The sequence below is a fragment of the Balaenoptera physalus genome (genome assembly GCF_965194825.1).
Source record: "Balaenoptera physalus genome assembly, chromosome: 18".
NCBI classification, from domain to species: Eukaryota; Metazoa; Chordata; class Mammalia; order Artiodactyla; family Balaenopteridae; genus Balaenoptera; species Balaenoptera physalus.
The window spans coordinates 14,156,654-14,177,732 of NC_138899.1; the positions used below are offsets into that span (position 1 = coordinate 14,156,654).

The window sequence follows — 21,079 nt, forward strand, 5'->3', positions numbered from 1 at the left end:
TTAGCAGTTTAGTATAGATCAGTGTTTGATATGCTTTCTACTTTTAGTTGTGATGCCTAAAACAAAGGAGGTGCTGGAGAGAGCTTGAGACAATGTGTATGATGGTTCAATGCAAATTTTGGGAAAACAGGCAGTGGATTCACTAGACATCTATAGTCTTTGAAGTTTGAATGCAAGTTTCCTGGAAAAAAGTAACTATTTGATAGAAAGGCACAGAAGTAGCTAAAGACAAATCAGAATTTCACCTTTGAATCTCTCATGTTAATCTCTTGCCAGTATTCTGCATAAAGCAAATGGAGATATTTTCTGTACTGTTACAAATTTAGTTCCTCCTCTCCCCTCTCTATATGTAGCTCGCCTGTCATGGTGAGCGATAACCATACAGAAAAATTCACCTCTGTAAAGCCTCCTCTGAACTTGTTCAAATTAGTTGCTTCGTCTGTCTTTCCAGAATAATTTATACAGATCTCTCTTAGGTCACTTATTGTGTGATGCTATTGAAATGCACTGTTTTGAAATTGTTTTCCTTCCTAAATCAATTTGCCTACTCTGGTAATAGTCATAATGAAAGCTTCATTTGTGAGTACTTTATATGTGACTAGACACATATATATTACATTAAAACTTTATAACAAACTTGTGAGTATTCCATTTTACAGATGAGGAAACTGAGACTTACGGAAGATACTAAGTAAATTTGCCTAAATCTTACCACGAGTAGGTAGCAAGACTAGGGTTTGAACCAGATCTGACTCCCTCACCGTGATCTTGCTAACTATGCTGTATGGCTAGGACATTCCCTTTTTTTCTAGTGCCTGGAGTTGTTTCTAGCACTGAGTAGGCACTTGGGAAGTATTTACTTAATAAAAAGTTAGTGAACATTGAAACACTGCTTTAATGAAAACTTATGAATTTATAAATGATTGCTAAATATTTACACATACACCAAGGTTTTGAGTTCTGGGATATCAAACAATAGGTTTGTGCCAGCTATCAAATTCTAAGTGTTTGTGTTCACACACACACACACACACACGGTATAAAATGTAATAGGTAAGTAATTGTTGTAGCATTAGAGATTTAATATCACATACTGCGAAATCAAAATACTCAGGTATTGTGTCTTTAATCTGTTTTAAGAGTCCCATCACTTAGATCAGATGTGGGCAGTACTACCCACATATAGGCCAAATGTGGCCTGCTGCCTGTCTTTATACATATAAAAGTTTTATTGGAACATAATCATGCTCATGTGTTAATTGTCTGTGACTGCTTTTGTGCTACAAGGGCAGAGTTGAGTGGTTCAACAGAGATGATATAGCTGGCAAAGCCTAAAATATTTACTATCTGACTCAATAGAAATAGTTGGCCAACTCCTGGCATAGATCAGCTATGGTTATATCACTTGGTTAACTATTTTCTGTATTTCCAGCATCTTCAAGATAGATTTGAAATTCAGCCAGGCGATGCTGGTCTATATATAAATGGACTTCATATTGATATGGATTCTTATGATCCTTTTAAGTAAGTATTGAATTATTGATACAGACTATGGTTTATATATGAAGGTACACTTTTGTCCTGAATTTAGTATTTGTTAAAATGCAGATAATCACTTTAAAGGTAAAGCAAATATATCTTTTTGATTGTGCAGAACAACTCTGTTATTTTGGTAGAATATTCTCTTAATTGTCTTTGAATGTCAGAACTGGACGAGACCTTGGAGAAATTTGTTCAGATGAGAAAATTGAAGTTTCTGAATCCTAGACCTATATTTGTCCTATTATTCGAAACTGTCTTTAATTGACAAGTAGGTCCATCACTTAGCAGGGAAGTTTCTTGGGACAGAGCTGAGTAGCTAGGGAGCTGTATGCTCCAGAAAAGAACTGAAAGGAATATGAGATGCTTTCCCTGAGTAAAGAAACTAACAGGAAGAATTTTAAGTGCTTGTGTCTATCAGAAAAGAAACTTGAAATTATAGATGGCTGGATGCTATCGCCTTAGGTAAAAAAAAATTCCTCAAAAATGCTCTAGTGCAGAATTAGAAAGTCTTGTATTTATCATGGCCATTGACCTGTAAATTAAAGTCATGGGCCAAACAGAAGTCAAACTGAATTTATTTTACTTTTAAAGAGAGTCATAACACTACTTTAAAATTCATATTTAGAATATAAAATGAATTTAGTAAACACAATACTTTAGTTCAGATATTCAGTTTTAATTGAATTCAATTTGCTTTTATTGAATTTAAATTAATTGTTCATTTGTTTCATTTTCTTAGCACCTTGGAAATATATAGGAAAACACAGGGAAGATTGAGAAGTAGGGTTCAAGTGGGGCTTTTATCTTTATTTAGTTGAATTTTTGGACCTAATATTGGGAAAATACTAATCTGAGATATAAAGGCTAAATACTACACATAGAGAAGAGCAGTTGTTAGCTCCTGGCAGTAAACTTTAGAGGACAGAAATTACATTTGTGCTCAAGAACAGTGAAAATAGGTTTAAAAGAGGGCAGAAATGGTAGGTAGATTTTGGAAAGTTTTCTGTGGCGGTGTATGGGGAAATCTTCATAACAGGAACACTTTGACATGTAATTTAGAAAGGCTACAGGTTATTCAAGAAATAGAACCCCCTTGTGTCCTCCACCTGGTAATTAGTGATCTGCAGGATGTGTGATACATTTTTGTTCCTCGTTGATCGGATCACTAGTTAAAACTACTATAATTCCCTTAAAGGAGAGAAAAGAAAATATGTGAGGATATTTATATCTTCTGACATTTTTAGCACAAAATAAACAACCAAAGAAAGAAGTTCTCAGGAAGGATCAGAGCATGTAGAATAAAAAGTATGAAAAGGTTGATGAATGAAAGAAAATGATTCAGGAAAGAGGAGAGGAAGGAAATGTCCTATTAAGTTATATCCTGGATCTGGAGAGAAGTGCTTTGCAACCAGTACTTTAACATTGTCGATTTGGGGAAAGAAAGTGAAGGGGGAATTATTTTTCTCTTTCTTCCTATCTCCTACCCTTGCCGCGTTTTGGGTTGTAGAGCTGGTACCACGCCCATGCCCTAACCCTTCTTCCTCTGATCCCCGAGGAGCCAGAGCCTCCGTGCCTCAGTGTCAGGTCAGCCCAGGTTCACACAGGCTGTGTCCAAGCCTAGCTCTCACCCCCAGGCAGACCAGGACAGTAGGAGGGAGTGGCAATGACCAGGGAAAAAGGCAGGTAGGACCGAGGAAATTTGAGGAGTTCCATAAATGTGTTTTATGTATCTACCTTAGATGCATTTGCCTTAGAGCTACTTAATAGTCACCCCGGCCACAGAATGGACCAGACTCTGGTCAGGTCCAAGTACTCAAGAAACTGACTCTGGTACATACTGGATGTTACTCATTTTGATAGCCAGCCTGTTCCTGCTTGAGTAATATCACTACAGTATAACTACCAGAAAGATAGAGGTAACAAAGGTGTCTTGATATTCGCACTTGTGGAGTTTTTCTATATCTTAATAAAGTTGTCTGGCTCACAGTTCTTTTGCGCTCTGGATTAAATATGTATTTGTAATGCAAGCAACATTAAAATTCAATATTTATAAAATCAAGTCAATATTAAAATTCGATTTGGTTAATATCTGAATGCCTACTATGCTGTAGAGACTTCTAGATATCGGGGGTGTAGTGGTGAACAAGACAGAAACATCTTGCTTAAGCAGAATTTACAGTCTAGGAGGATAACTGATATTAAGTAATTGTATTGTGATAAGGTTTGTAAAAGATAAAGTTCAGTGCTTTGAGAGCTTTTAACTCCAGGGATTTAAACTTGTTCTTGATGGAACATAGGGACAGTGCATACCAGATTTCTTCAAGGAAGTGATATTTAAGGATGAATCAGGCAGAGTGCGGAGTTGAGGTTCTGCAAGCATGACATATTTGAGAAAATGCCTGGTCTAGTGTGGCCAGACTCTGCAGTGAGGAAGAACTGGAAGAAGCTTAGGTTGCACAGGTGGGCAAAGATCAGACTGTGAAACCAGGTTCTGGGTTTTGGCCTTTTGTCTCAAGGGCAGGAGAAGCCAGTGAAGGGTTCTAAGCAAATTTAAAGATAGTGACTATTTAAAAGGAGAAGCATGAGAGGTTATTTAACAGTACCGAGATATAAGTTTTCCTGATAAATAAACCTAGCATATTTCAAGAACCAGTTTTTTTCTATTGGTATGCAAAATTCAAGATTTGAGAAGAGCAAGGAAGAAACTAGTGCTTGTTGAGGGCAACTGTGTGCTCAGTAGTAAATTCATTTAATCGTAATACCCTATCAAGTGATTATTACTATTCTCTTTTTTATTGATGGGGAAACAAAGACTCAGATCTCACATAAAGATAGGGACACAACTAGCAAATAGTTTCAGGATTTGAAATTTCATGCCCTTTTCAATGTACCACAGCATGTAACCCTATCTAGTTTTTCTCTTGGTGGTTTTCCTTGGAAACTAGGTTGTGATAACAAAGATGATAGTTACAAAAGCTATGAGGAATATTATAATTCTGTCACACAGAAGTCAATAAGATCAATAAGCATCATAAAATTTTTTAAATGGAGAGAACATTGGCAATACCATCCAAAATTCTTGTTTTACAAATGAGAAAATTTAGACTAAAGGAATTAAGAAGCCCCACATGAAGACGTAGTGTTATAGCCCCGACTAAATCTTATTATTGGTGATTTATGATATTCAACCTAGTGCTCTTTTTATCACACTCATCTTCTAATAGATTTGGGGGGAGGGGGTAAAAACTCTCCTTTGTAAAGCAGTGGTCAGAACAGTCTAGGATACAGACGTGCTGAGCTGATGTCATACAGAGCAGCTTGAAATGCTTCTAAAACAGCCTTCTGAAGAGTTTAGATGTTAGATCTCTGCTTTTTAAGTGTAGATCTCTATAGTCCTCCCCGAGAACTGTACTCTAAAGCCCATATATTGCTTTGTTCTAATTCTTTTCATTTCTGAAAGGTGAAGTGATTTCCATGAATGGATTTTTGAATGAAGCACTTAGGTTAAATAAAATAAATATAAATTTTAACACTTGGTTTCAAAAAGTAATAATCAAAATTGCTCCTTGCCTAGTAGATTTTTACCTTCTCAAACATGAACATGAACATGCTTTACCATAGTCTATACAGCCTCATCTGTCTTTGCAGATACAGGGAAGCACTGCGTTCCTATAGCCTTCACGTCCCAGCTCTTCCACTCGACTGGCTGAGTGACTGGGCAGGAGGCTTCACCTCTCTGAGCCTCATTGGTATCGCTTGAGACTTGCTGAGGTTGTTTTGAGACACAGAATGAACTTGATAAACAGTAGTTTAAAGAATCAAACTGCCCTAACTTTTTGTCAGTAGGGTCATTTATTGATGTTGTTAGTTTTAGCAGTAATACTTTCTAACATGTTTAAGAGCTATCAAATTATTATTATATACGTAATTAGAAATTTTAGTATGTATTCTCAACAGATGTGAACTTTCCTACTTTAATGGGGTTTCCCCTGCATTAAAATTTTATATTTTAGGTCATGTTTGATTTTACCTTGTTTTTGTAGTAGCTTTATCAAAAGAGTGACCTACTGTATTTTTTCCTTTCATTTTTGACCTGCTCAGTGGTGAGTATATCCTCACTTCTTTAGTGAAGAGTATAGTAAATATACCTTGCTGTCTTATCCTTTAAATAAGAAGATTTTGTTACCACTTTAGAAAAAAACCTAAGCATAAGTTTACCCTGGGTAACTAGTTAGACTCCTTGTCTTATTTGTTACTGAGTTTAATAGTGTATTTTCCTGCTATTAATAAAAATACCAGTGAAACTTGTTTCTAATGCTTTGAGAAATCTATAAACTTTACAGGATTTAATAAAAATTTTTGGCAAATCAAAACAAAACATTTCTTTTCTTTAAACATAAAGTCTTTTGGATATGCTGAAACTAGAAGGAAAAGTGATGAATGGCCTTCGCAATCTTGGGATCAGAGAAGAACATATGAGCGAATTTTTAAAGTTAAGCTCAAATGGTTGGGAAGATACCTATGCATTAGATATTAGACATTCTTCCATAATGGTGAGTATGCATGTTTATTTTAATTCCTCCCTTTAGAACCTTTAGTAGACTTCAGAGTTAACATAAAACCAAATATTGGCAGGCTTTAGAGTAAATCTAAGCATTTTGAAAGATGTTGTAGGAGAACTCAGTGAGAAGAAGAAGTAAAACTGCAGACTCTTCCCCTCGCACCCTTATATCTTCTTTCCCCTTCCTCGTATTCTCTGTACTTCCTCACGAGACTATCTGCTCAGTTCATTCACCATCCTTTCCAGCTTTAAAGATAAAAACAAGTGAGAACAACAGAATAACCACATGAGCAACAGCAACAACAAAATACCAAATGGTTAAAATCTGAGGAATGTAAGAATACCACCTTCATATAGTGAAAACCTTGCCTAACAAGTTGCAGTGGCCTCCTAATGTTCTGGTCCATGTATTATAGCGTAAGTGAATTTTTTTTGAAATCTGATCACATCACTTTCCCTTGCTTAAAGCACAAAAATAGTCCATCATATGGCCTAATAGGTGTAAATGGCCTACTTCCTCCTTTCATATCTTAAACTATGACATATTCTTTTTTACCACGATCCCTTATCCTGTGCTTGGAAAGCAGTTCTTCCTCTCTTTATCCAATTAACCCCTACTCTTTTTTCAGACTTCAGCTCCAAACAATACTTCCTGAGAGAAGCTTTCCTTAACTATCCAAAGTAGACGATTATTTCATATACGCATTGTGTCAAGGAATCCTCAAGTTCACCCTCAGGTTCAGTGACTGACAAGGCCTGGAAGTTGTTATACTCATGGTTACGATTTATTAGAGCAAAAGAATACCAAGCAGTATCAGAAGCAGAAAGGGCATGGGGTGAAGTCCACAGGAAACCAAGTACAAGCTTCCAGGAGTTCCTCCTAGTGGAGCTGTACAGGACATGCTGAATTTGATGTGTGACAATCCATGCAAAGTGCTGCCTACTAGGGAAGCTGACTTGAGCCTGAGAGTTCAGGGTTTTTAAAAGGGATCTGGCATTTAAGCATATAATGGCCATGTGACTGATGTTAGTCACTGAAACTCCAGACCCTGAGAGAAAAAGCAGGTATTCATTCTAAATCATATCGTTTGTAAAAACTCTATACAAACTGCTAGAGCATGCAGCAGGCCCTCAGCATGCAAAACACTCTTTATCAGTCAGAACGTTCCAAGAGCTCAATTCCCAGGAGCCAGCCTAGAGAATCTTTATCAGGAACACAGGCCTTTCTTGGGAATGTGCAAGGTGTGGGCAACCCAGGCTTGCTGACTTAATCCTCTCTTTCTCTCTCTCTCTCTCACTCACTCACGCACACACACACACACATGTGTGTGTGTATGCATGTATCTATATTATGTTATAGAACTACCAATCGCTCTGTATACTTAGCACAGTTATAATTTTACATTTATCCTGTGGTTCTTTGTGATGTCTTTGTTTCTTACTTGACTATATAAACTTCATGAAGGTAGGAATTTTTTCTAGTTTTTCTCTCACCATTATACCCCTGGCTGTAGTAGATACTCAATAAATATAAATATTCCTTGAATGAATAAGTAAATACTTATCTCAAACCAACATAAAACATAATTTTAACAGTGAAACTCTGGAAGCATTCCAGTTAGAACATTATATAAGTATGTTCATGTCACTGATATGATTTAACATTATTATAAAAAGTATAACTATTAGAAATGAGAAAATAAAAATGTTGCATGACATAAGATTATGTAACTAAAACTCCTTAAGGGAAGCATTTATAATTAATAAGAGATTTTAGTAATATGAGTTTGAAGTAACTGTAAACAGATCAAAAGCTTTTTTTCCAAAAACCATTTGGAAGACATAATGATTTATTCATAATAACATAAAAATTTAAATACCCTGATAATATCTTAATAACTACTATGTGATAAAATAGTCTTAATAATTAATAATAAAAACTACAACTTAACTGATGAGTTATAAAAGAAGGATAAAAGGACACATGGAGAGTGTTAATTGGCATAGCCTTTTAAAAAATTATGGCTGCGGTGCTGTTAAAAAAATGTTCATATATACTTGAGCTAGTAATTTCACTGGAAACTTCCATAAAGAAGTAGGAAATGGAGAAAAATCTTTATATGCAAAGATATCATTACTGCATATTTTTGAAACAAATAGAAATGGGTTAGCTATAAACAGAAATGTTGTAAATTGTATAACCACACAATTATTATTCAGAGATCAAAATTATGTTTATAGATATGTTTTAATAACCAGAGATAATGACTGTGTCCTCATGTAAAGTAAAAAATATAGATTTATATGATATCATCATGTGAAAAGATGGACAGAGGATCAGAAGGAAATCTATCAAAACGTTAAGTTACTAATAGGTGATGTGGTTTGATCGGTATTTTTTTTCATGCTTTTCTGTAAATTTCAGATTTTAACAATGGGCATTATTATATGATCAGGGAAAAAAACATAACTTCACTGGACGTCATACTGTTTGTTTTTCTGTAAAAATTTAAGGGATTCCCTCTGAAGTATTGCAGTTGTTACAGTTACTTTTGTCCTATGGGAACAGCCGTCCCACTTATAGACTTAGTCCACCATCCAAGAATCATGGAACAATAACAGCACCAAAGAACTACCATATTCCCTGAACATCAGAGACCTCAGACTGAGGACAAACCACATACGTTATTAATTAGTTACCATTAGAACAATTTTCTAAATGACTCGTTTGTTGATACTGTTTTTTTACTACTCTTTAGACCATATTCTCTCATTAGCTCGATTTTACTCTTTCTTGGATATCTTTAAACTCTGTAGCAGATATCTTTTCTAATAATGTTTTATCAGGAAAAGGAATGACCATGTTAGTAATCTTAATACTTTGTGCCTTTTATTTTAAGCATTTATGCTTTTGATCATTTTTAGAAGAATGCTGAGAGTAAGTCACACTGATAAAATGAGGGAAGTAATTTTCAAGGCTATTCTGGACATAAGAAATAGACCTGTAAAGAAACTGTCCAGCTCCACTTATAAAGTAACATCCTGACCCTCTAAGATTGGCTGTGGAAGACGGTCACTCACATGGGGGGAGCAGCCCTGATGCTGTTCCCATTGCCTCCACCGCCCACAGAGTCACAAACTCTCCTCCTGTACTGCTATAAAGTCTCCTTTCTTGCCCAACTCTTCGACACCTTCGAGAGGCTTTCTTTTACAAGGAACTTCTATCTGAGAGTGTCATGAAGTAATTTTTATTGAGGTAAAATATACATAAGATAATGCTTTTTTAACCATTTTAAGTGTGTAATCCATTGGCATTAAGTAGATTCACAGTCTCATCCAACCATCACCATTATCCATTTCCAGAACTTTTTCCTTATTTCAAACAGAAACCCATTCCCTTCTCCTCTAAGTCCCCGGTAACCTCTGTTCTACTTTTTTGTCTCTATGAATTTGCCTAGTCTAAGTACTTCATGTAAGGGTAATCATACAGTATTTGTCCATTTATGCCTGGCTTATTTTACTAGGCATAATGTTTTCAGGGTTCATCCGTATTGTAGCATGTATCAGAATTTCATTCCTTTTTAAGACTAATAATTTTTAAAGTAGCTTTTTTACATACTATTAAGGGAAGCTTCATGTCTCAATTAAATGCTTCTGTTTTTCCACTTTGAAAGTGCCTGCCTGAGTAGAAAATTATTTCTGAGGCTTTATTCTCTAGATACCTTAAAAAAATCAACTGGCACAAATACAGAACTCTGAGGTCTCAGTACTCTTCAGCTTGGTCTGTTAGAGCAGCAAAATTAGCTCACACATAAGCTTTATTTTTGTTTCATAGCATTTGCTACCACCCAATATGATACGTATTTGTTTATAATAATCTTCAGGTGGAATGTAAGTGCCACAAAAACCAGGACTTTGTTAAATATCTTCAACATACATCAGGTCCTATTGAATAGGAAGCACTCCAAAAAAAAAAAATCATTGATTATCTTAATGTCAAAACAGTTATTCATGAATGAAAGCAATACTTTGCTTTTAATTCTTTTTCCCCTGGATCTGTCTCCCCACTTACTTTTTATCTTTACAGAGAAAGCTGAGGCCCTGAGTTAAATTACTTCTGACCTCTGTGTTTATACCCTCCCCCTCAAAAAATCTTGGTGGTTTATTTCTTAAAAGTCTAATTGACAGTTAAGTAAGGATTTGAGGGTCATTGGTATTCTTCCATCCCTGATTTACCATTCCAGCTTTCTCTGTCTCAGACATCAGGAATCACCTCAGGTGTCACTGGAATTTTGTTAAGAGTCAGTAAAAACAATCATAGGACTATATGTTTGGCTCCTTTGGATTGTAATTTCTTTTCAGTTCACTGTGCCAGACCACGAACAGTGACAGAGGCTTTGGTCATATTCTAGCAAAACTACCCCTGCAACTATTTTCTGTACTGTGATGTTGATGATGTAGCCATATTCCTGGGGCGTTTATTATAACTTTCTTTAATTTTCTCTTCTTTAATGTTCCCAAGTCACTCTAGCCACTTGTCATTATATAAAAACAATTCTAATTTTTTGTTATTGTCACCAAGGTGATAGTGATACGATTTTTTTTAAAAAGCCACCAGTAGGCACAGGCAGAGCTTATATGTTCTTTAGCTAAGAGTGTAACTTGCCAACCACAGTGGATCCCACAGTCATAAAGGCAAGTTTCCCTGTCCACGTCCAGTAATGATGTTGTAAATCAGTTGACTATAGACATGTGGGTTTATTTCTGGACTTTCAGTTCAATTCTGTTGATCTGTATCTTATCCTTATGCCAACACCACACTGGTTTTTTTTTTTTTTTTTTTACTGTAGCTTTGTAGTAACTTTAAAAATTGGGAATTTTGAGTCTTCCAACTTTATTCTTCTTTTTTAAGATTGTCTTGGCATCCTTGCACCTTTTCCTTTCATTATGAATTATGGAATCAGCTTGTCCATTTCTGTTAAAAAGAAAAAAAAGACAGCTGGAATTTTTATTGAGATTTTGTTGAATCTATAGATCAATTTAAGGAATATTGCTATTGAAATATATTACATCTTCCAATCCATGAACATGGGATGCCTTTCCATTTATTTAGGTCTTTAATTTCTTTCAACAATGTTTTGTAGCTTTCAGTGTAAGTCTCAGACTTATTAAATTATTTCTAAGTATTTTACCCTTTTTTATGTCCCTATAAATGGAATTGTTTTCTTATGTTTAATTTAGGATTTTTCATTGCCTTTTTTGTTGTTGTTGAAAACTGGACATCTTGAATATTGTATTGTGGCACTTCTGGAAGTCAGATTCTCACCCCTCCCCAGGGTTTGTTATTGCTGTTTGCTGTTGTTTTTGTTATTGGTTTAGTGACTAATTTTATAAAGTCTGTATTCTTTTTCATGTGTGGCCACAGAAGTGTCTGTTATGTTAGCCTGGTCATCTGCTAAGTATTGGACAGAGATTTACTTACACACCTCGAACCAGAAAATCTCCCAGTCTTTGCACAGGGGCTCTGTGTGTGTGGCACGTGGAGGCAGGGGGAGCAGCACACGCTAAACATTCAATCAGGTGGTCTGCATCTCTGCATTAGCCTTCAATTCTTGTTTGCATAGAGCTTGGAAGTCAGCCAGGGGTGAGAAGAACGTAGGGCCTTCTCAGGTCTTTCCTGAGCATGCACGTGTTCCTGGGCTTGCACATGGCCTTGTAGATTTCCAGGAATACGTCAGAACTTCTCAAAGCCCTGTTTCCCAAAACATCTCATTCCCCAACCTTTCCTCACTAAGTTTGTGGTTACTCTATTGTGTGTCCCAGCTATTCTCTCTTGTCTCAGGAGTGACTAAAACATTTGCCTGTAAATGTTTTCCGTAAATTAGAGTAGCAGCTTTAACGCTAGGCAAATCACAAGTTAGGCAGGATAAAGGCAAGACTTTTCAGAAGGTTTTCTAGGGAGTCACCAGACAGTTCAAACAAAAAGTTACAATTCATTCAGAATAAAGTCCATTCTACTGCTTCCAATAATATTGGTACTGGAATGTGAGCTGTCATTTTCAAGGCTACTGATTAGCTTGGGAGCAGGAGATGGGACTAAGGGAAGTTACAACGCCACACATCGCAGTGTTGTTACTGAGATTCAGCCATTTTTCTTGAATAAACACTCTCAGGGTTGCTGAAAGCTTTTGGTTAGTTTTCATGGTTCTGAAAATGTTCATTCCCACAGATTTTCTAGTTTTTCCATTTTTTGTATAAGGACAGAGTTTTGGAGTTCCTTACTCAGCCGTTTTAGCTAATGTCGCTCCCCAGAGAGAGCCCAGAAGATGTGAACTGTAAGTCTTTTAAGTTCTTTGCTTCTCTCAGAGGGAGAGTCAGCCTCTAACAGCATGACCCATTATGTGATTATTTGTTGACCTGTATAGCTCCTTGGATGTTCAGGAAATTGTCTTCCAGGTTCTAATCTATAAATGACAGTATCTTTTTTTTCAGTATCTTGGAAGCCTAGTAGATAGAAGGGCCCAAGTTATGACCAACAGAATGAATGGAGGTAGGTCACTGGAGTGTCAGTGCCAGTTCTGCATGCGAGTTCGTGAGGCGCTCTTCCAGTTACTGTTGCTGCTTTTGTGTATTCACCTGAGACTAAGGAAAGGGGCAGTTCAGTGTCTGTGGGCCTAGTCAGCGTGATTTCCAGTGTTGTCTCAGTAGTTCTCCAAAATGGATCCACATATTACCTCAGTTACTTCACCCAACACCCATGGCTGTAAATTAGGCCATTTCTCTAGCTTTCTAACTTTAGTATTTGTGGTAAGAATCACGTAGGGCACTTGTTTTAAATGGGGATGACTTAGTAGGCCTGAAGTGGCACCAAGGAATCTGCATATTAAATAAACACATGCAGCTGTTTTGATCCACATTAGAAGTGACTCTATCTCCAGTCATTAATTCAAGTTCAGTGGGACTGATACATAAAGCATAATGCCAGTTTCTCACTTGAAGGAAAAAATACAACTCACCACCAAGGGGATCGGATATTCACCTCCTCTACATGGTGCCGCCTTCTCCTCTGACCTGGGTAGGATTCCCACAGGAGAACAGTTAACTAATCTAGACGTTGCTGACTGAGTCTACAGCGAGTTCCAGTTCTCACAGGACCCCTGGCCTATTGTGAGGATCTTTAGAACCGTTCCCATTACCTTCACATCTTGGCAAGAATTACCTCAGAAACATAAATAAGAGACAGTACTACTGATTTTTCCAGGGAGACTAAAGTTCTCCCTTCTATCTCAGTACCACCAAGACAAATTTTAGTGGAAAAAAGCTAATCCCAGAACCCATCATACTTGTTAACCACTAAAATAGACATTGTTACAACTGTCAACTGTCATCCGCCATCAGATGTCTTGTGGACGAGGATGTCTGAAACCGAGTTAACTCCTTCTCTGCTCTCCTGTCCTCTCCCCTGGAAAAGCCTACTTCTTAGAGCTTAACGTCTCTGTGCTGATACAGTGTTCCTCTCTGAAAGCCATGAATTACCCTAGATTTCTCCCTCCTCTTCATCCCTCTTTGTGTGCGTCTCTTAATTCTGCCTTCTCTCTAAAACCACTGCCTCTGGCTTAGGTAAGCCCTCCAGAAATTCATGTCTAGATTATTGCAAAAGCCCCCTCATTTCTTTAGGTATTGTGTTGTCCCATTTGTGCTCTCCTCTCTGACTTTGAGCTACAGGTATGTTAGACCTTTTGCCTGTGTCGCTCATCTCTCTTACACTTTGTTTTGATTTTGCATTATTTTTTTGTTTGCTTTAGTTAATATACATTCTGTTGATCTGTCATCCTGTTTCCTAATCCCTGTCTCTTCTTTTGTGTCCGGTCTGCAATTAAAACCACCTGATAAGTTCGTCCATTTCTTAATTACAGACACTGTTTAAAATTCTAAAATATCCCTTTGGTTCTTATTTTTTTTTTAAATAGGTTTTCGTTCTCTGTTAAAAGTTTCCATCTTTCCATCTATTTTTGTTCTTTTTAAAATGTAATGAATTGTTATTTTAAAGTCCTTGCCTAAGTCCCTTTCTATTGTCTGTTTTTTCCTCCTGCATTTTGATATTTGGTCCTTTTCTTTTTGCATGACAGTTTTTGGTAATAACCAGAAATTGCTGATGAAAAGTTATAGAAGCAAAGAATTGTAAGGTCTGTTCTGGTACCAGACGCTTACTTGATTCTGTTGAGGCTTGATTTTAGGCTTTGTGAGAGTTCTTCTATTTTGTGTCTTACTCCTAGCGTCTGGCCCTACTGGGTCTCAAATGAAAGTGCAGTGTTTAGCAAAGTCCTTCCACCTTGAACTCCAACCTCTGTCTCTTCAGTAACATGTTATGCCTGCAGCTTCAACCTCCCTGTTTCTGTTTTCTCCTGGCCTTTTTTGCAGGGGGAGGCGTGTTGCCATGTGTATGTGTAGATTAGTAGTCAGCAAATGAGAGGAGTTTCTGCGGAGATTTCTTGGGTTTCTTCTCTGCAGTTTCCTCCTCTGCTGGACTTGCCCCCATCTCAAATCTCATCAGTTTGGCAGCCCTAACTTTCACTTCTGTCTTTCCCAATATGTAGGAAATATATCTTCCCCACACTGGGACAGCGCAGTATGACTGTCACCCTCTGTTGGAATTCTCTTCCTCCAGGCTGCAATTTGGAAAATGCCCCCAGCGACAAAGTTGAGGAGCTTGCCTCGTCTGCCTCCTGCTTTCAAGGATTGTAACTCCTCAGTTGTTGATTGTTGGTTGACCCCTACCTCCATGCCTCTAGACAGTGCTTTTCTCTACCTTTTGTCATTGTTTCGGCGTGGGGCGGGGCGGGGGGGAAGGCTAGTCTAATATAAGCTATTCCATCTTTATTAGAACTGGACGTCCAAAATGTTGGTTTTAAACATTTAACTTTTGTAAGTCGTTTTATTTTCCTTATGTCCAAGCTTTTAAATTTTAGAGGAAAGGCAAATGACCTCATTGCCTCCTGTACCTTAAATGGTTTATCAGAGTAATTTTTATACAATTTTATTTTTTAGTATGAAAAACAAACATATGAGTAAATGGAGTCAATTGTTTCGGAAGGGGAAGGCTTAATGTAAAAAGCTATGGGAATATAAAATTTTTGCACATATATGTTCCTTAAAGACTATTCAACTAGCTTCTTATACTTAATCAGAACTATAGAAAATCTTGTGTATATTTCACTTGCTGTTTGACAGAGTGAAATCCGGCTTTGAAAATGATTTAAGTATTAATATAGCTTTCACAGATTTCTGGATTCTTTTCTAGTGGATTAATGACTTAGAAACTGATGATTTTTATGTTACGTGGCCTTCAAGTTGCCAGGAACTCTTGAAGCCAGTGTCCCCTGGAAGTATACCTTTCATAAGGCGTAATTTTCATAATTTGGTAAGTTTTATACTTTGAAATTTTGTATACATCTTTTATAAATATATCACCATTCTTTTTGGACTACCCTGCTCTTGGTAAATAGGCATCTGAGTAATAAGGAAGGAAATATTTGCCTGATGCAACAAGCTTGAGGTGGCATGGCTGACTAGGTTTCAAAAGCTAGCAGTGTCACATAACCTGCCTTATATTATTTAACCCTCATGTGCTTTTATAATACCAACATTAAATTGTTGGGTTACTGTTATATTTTCTAAAAGCAATTTATGATCGAACTTTTCTTCCTTCTTTATTATAAAGAACTAATTTAAGTACATTTCAGGGAAAAATACATAAATACTACTATGTCATCTGTGATATAAATGTTCATTATTACAATGTTAAATAACCTCATAGAACTTTGTAATGTGGAGAAAACACCTAGGGCTTTATATTTTTTTCACATAGTAAGTGAATATCTTAGTTCCTACAGCAGATGTTAATGCTGTAATTTTTTGGATCAGAATTCAATTTCTATTTCCTTTTTTAAAAAATTCATCACAGAAAATCCAACGAACACTTAGAATAAGGTATTTCACTTCTTCTAAAAAATATTTACTTTGTGCTGTGCTTCAGAAAGAGGATGAATAACCTGATTAAATTTCGTGTATTGTTATATTTTGGTGTGTAGCTTTTAGAAATTTGTAAACTGTGAAATTCTTTCTTATATACATTCCTCAAAATTCTTTAAAATTGCTAGAAAATTTTAAAAATTGTACCTTGAATTTCATGCTTTTAGCTACAGAAATTAGATTAAATTTCAATTTCATGAAAATTATGAAGTGTTAAAACAAAATGGTGATTATAGTCTATCTACTTTTTTTTAGGTTCTGTTTATTGATCCGGCTCAAGAATATACCGTGGACTTTATAAAACTTGCTGAACTCTTCTTTTATCATAAAATTCCTCTTAGGTAGTTGTCAATTTATAACAGACTGTCAACTGAAGGAAATCCAGTGATGTTCATGTTGTGTCACACGGAGTGTCAATGTTGAATTCAAAGTGATGGTCATCTCTAGTGCCTGACACAACATAGCTGTGTGCTGTGAAAAATCATACACCTTTATGGTCAACTCCATTAATCAGAGCTGCTTGGTAGTCTTGTTTACCCTGTTACCTTCCTGAGAGAATGATTGTCACTTGGGTACTTAAGGATGGGTCCATTTTCCGTGGTCGGGTTAGGAGTACACTTCCCTCCACTTTTTATTTCTGGAAAAAAAGAGCTATTTGATAATGTCACCACCAGAGAGAGTTTTACATTTTGGAGGAATCTAACAGAGATGAGGATTTTGGTGAAAAGACATTACAAATCAAAGCTTTTCAAATAATAATACTCCCCTTTACCCCATCTACTAACACATTCCCTCCATCTAGATGTTCTAGTCTAATAATATTTAAAAATCGTGGTTTATTGTGGTTCAAGAGGTAGTTGTAACATCTCTCATTCATCTTCTTTCCTAGAATTGGTTTTGTGTTCATTGTTAATACAGATGATGAAGTTGATGGAAAAAATGATGCTGGAGTTGCTCTTTGGCGAGCTTTCAACTATATTGCAGAAGAGCATGATGTAGCACAAGCATTTATTTCCATAGTACACGTGAGTTGATGTATTACATATAATTTCTTTAGGATATAGAGTGGTTTTTGCATTACTATAATTATTATTATTTATTATTTTAACATTTCAAAGTTTATAAAAATTATCATGGGGATTAGTACACATGATGAATTTGATTCTTGCAGCTCCCAACTGAAGTACATAATATTGTCCCCATTTTATAAATGAAGCTCTGCCCAAATCTATGAATTTATTTAGGTTTACCCAACCAATAAAGGAACTTAAATTGTATATATAAATTTAGAGGAAGCATATTAATAGAAAATAATTAGTAAGGGAAGAATTCTTGAGCTGGGTTTGGAATAAAATCATGAATAGAAAAGATTATTTCAAACTTAAATGTTCTAAATGACAAAGTATATAGAGACTTCCTAGAGAATTTCAAAGGAGGAAGAAAACTTCACAACAGCAAATTGGTGTCAGAATGGTAAGATTGATGCTGAGTCTGACAAAGAGACTATAAGAAATGTCAGAAATTGGTAAGAATCTTATTAAGGAAAAACAAGAGGTAGGAAGATTATTTTATAATGGAGGGTTTGAAACTCTCTATGGCTCATAATGGAAATATAAATGTATTAAAGAGCTCTATTGTTGTTATTAAGAAAGTCAGGTTATAGCTTTAAAAAACTATTCATTTTTATATTTATTATTCTTTGGCTTGTCAACCATTATTGTAACAGGGAATGGTTCTTCTTCAAACTGAAAATGAAATTACCAAAGCAGTGTAAATTTCCTGCCCTGTTTCCGGAGCTCCCACGAAAACCATTAAATACTTCACTGAGTCATTGTCCTGAGGTATAGAAACTACCTACACTTCAGTGACTTGGGGATACACTGTATTCTGTAAAATAGTACCATGGAATAAGTGTCAATATTATATCTCAGTCTATTAGTTTTACTGATTGGTGTAAGGGTTTATAAGGGATTCAGTCAAATTGACTTAAATCTTTTATTAAAGTCCACCTACCTCACTGTGAAAGGATCAGTATGATATTCAACACTAAGAAACTTCAAGACCTTCCAAAATTATCTTTACCTTAATTATTTACAATTGAGACCTAAGTTACCTTAATTATCTCTATTGAATCTCTCTTCTGTGAGCATTTTGTATTAGACATTAATTTGCACATGACGGCATATTTGTCAGTACCTTGCCTTTTGAATTATCTACTGTGATGTTCAGCACAGTACTGTAATCTCTTGGAAAACTGAATTACACTCGAAACCATATGATTCAGTACAAAGCAGCATAAAAGTAGGTATTGAATATGTGCAGTAGCCTATAAGTTGTGCTAAACAAAGGAAGAAGAAGAAGGAAAAATCAGTGAGGAAGAGATATTTAGAGAAAGCAGTTAGAATCCACTGGTGTCTGAAGTGTCAGATTGTTCATAGTTTTTCAAACTGTATATGCTTGTGACCACCAAATTTTTATATCCCATAGAAAGGTAAAACATTGTTGAGTTAACATTCTGTTGGGAGAGTATTATGTCCATTAGATCACTTAGCTTCACTAATTTAGAATAATTTGAGCAAAATCTTGTCTTTTAGTAAAATACGTGAATTATAAAAATCTCTTTAATACTGTTTCATTACTTTCAATGAGCAAATTATTATATTTAAATTAATTTGAAAATACAGTATCAGGAGAGAGGAAGAATATAACAGAAGGCCAAAGTCATAATAACAGTGTATGAAAGTTATTGAAATATATTGGAGAATTATGGTAGAGTAAGTACATTTTTAGTAGTAAAATGATCTCACTTTGTATCTCAGCTCTACTACATAGTGACTATACAGACATACAAGTAGTTTAATTTTCTCTCCCTACCTTACAACATTCAGATTCAAAAATATATGATACATACTTAATGAATATTTGATGAATTCAGTTAGAGAATGTAAAAGCACTTTAAGACTTTAACTTTTGGCCCCAACGGAGTAACAAACAATAGATTAGCCATCCTACAGTAAGCACTTATAAAACTGAACAAAATACATGATATAAGTCTGCACATCGGCACACATGGAGGAACGACGTGGCAGACATCCATACTAAAAAGAGCCCTCACACCAAAGATATTAGACTCATGCAGGATACACAGGGATGCTCCCGCATATAAACAGCCCTTGGAGACCACAGTAAATAATTCTTACTCCCAAATTCATAGAGTCAGAGAAATATAAGTAAAGTGAAGAAGCAGAGGAACCACTCTCAACCAAAAGAACAAGAGAAATCCTCTGGAAGAACAATGAAACAGATCTTTCCAATCTGCCAGGTCCCGTGTTCAAAAAGGGGGTAATAAAAATACTGAAGGAGTTAAGAAAGACTATTGATAGAAGTGCAGATCACTGTAACAAGGAACTAGAAACTATAAAGAGGAGCCAATTAAAATTAGAAAACTCAATTGCTGAGATGAAAGCTCAGCTAAAGGCAATAAATAGCAAACTAAATAATGCAGAAGAATGAATAAGTGATCTGGAAGGTAAAATAATGGAATCACCCAATAAGAACCAGCAGACAGAAGGACAAATGAAAACAAAGAACCAAAAGCAATATAAGAGACCTATGGGATAATATAAAGCATGCCAATCTATGCATAATAGGGATCCCAGAAGGAGAAGAAGAAAAATGGGATTGAAAATGTATTTGAAGAAATTATTGCCGAAAACTTCCCAAACCTAAAGAAGGAAACAGATAAACAGGTACTGGAAGCACAGAGGGTCCCAAACAAGAAAAACCAAATAAACCTACACCAAGACATGCTATAATTAAAATGGCAAAAGTTAAAGAGAGGATTCTAAAGGTAGCAAGAGAAAAACAAAGAGTTAGCCTATGGGCATTCTTTTGTAACTATCAGCTGATTTCTCTACAGAAGTGTTGGAGGCCAGAAGGGAGTGGCAAGATATATTCGAAGTCCTAAAAAGGAAAATCCTGCAACCTAGGATACTCTCTACCCAGCAAGATTATTATTTAGAATGGAAGGTGAGATAAAGAATTTCTCAGACAAGCAAAAACTAAAAGAATACAGCAATGCTAAACCTATCCTAAAAGAAATATTGAAAGGTCTTCTCTTAACTAGAAAAGAAGGAAGAATCTATAGAAAAGAGAAGATCACAATTGGAAATGCGATGATGACTACAATGAACAGCAAAAGAATAAACCTGAAGATGTAAAAGAGGACCTCAAAATCATAAAATGTGGGGGGAGGGAATAAGAAAATTTAGTTTTTTTTTTTTTTTTAGAATTTATTTAAACCTGTATGACTACCAGTCTAAATCAAGTAGATATAGTAATGGAATAACATAATTGAAAAACAGAGAAACCACAAATCAAACACATAAAATAGATTCACAGAAACAGAAAAGAGGAGAACTCAAGCATAGCACAAAAGAAAATCATCAAACTGCAAAAGGGAAAATAAAAAGAAAGGAACAAAGGAGAAATACAAAATCAAGGTTTAAAATCACAATAAATACATATCTATCAATAATTACCTTAAATGGAAGTATTTAAGGGAAACAAAGTTTAAAATGGCAATAAATACATGTCTATCAATAATTACCTTGAATGTCAATGGACTAAATGCTTCACTCAAAAGACACAGAGTGGCAGATTGGATAATAAAACAAGAGCCTACAATATGCTGCCTATAAGAGACACACTTTAGGGCAAAAGACGCACATAGATTGAAAGTGAGGGTATGGAAAAAGATATTTCATGGAAATGGAAATGACAAGAAATCAGGGATAGCAATACTCATATTAGATGAAATAGACTTTAAAACAGAGACCATAAAGGATAAAAAAACACTGCATAATGATAAGAGGATTAATATAAGAAGAGGATATTACATTTGTTAACATATGCACCCAATAAAGGAGCACCTAAATACATAAA

General features: G+C 35.7%; 1 protein-coding gene across 2 annotated transcripts in view; it reads left to right on the forward strand.

Annotated features, from left to right (window-relative positions):
• The window catches only part of UGGT2 (UDP-glucose glycoprotein glucosyltransferase 2), a 199,701-nt gene that overhangs the window by 68,443 nt on the left and 110,179 nt on the right, over positions 1 to 21,079 (forward strand). For both annotated transcript variants that reach the window (XM_082434596.1, XM_082434595.1), the window contains exons 11-15: positions 1,433 to 1,524; positions 5,945 to 6,095; positions 15,405 to 15,524; positions 16,391 to 16,476; positions 17,025 to 17,160. In XM_082434596.1, the coding sequence (XP_082290722.1) occupies positions 1,433 to 1,524; positions 5,945 to 6,095; positions 15,405 to 15,524; positions 16,391 to 16,476; positions 17,025 to 17,160 (585 nt within the window). The remainder of the gene's footprint in view (positions 1 to 1,432; positions 1,525 to 5,944; positions 6,096 to 15,404; positions 15,525 to 16,390; positions 16,477 to 17,024; positions 17,161 to 21,079) is intronic.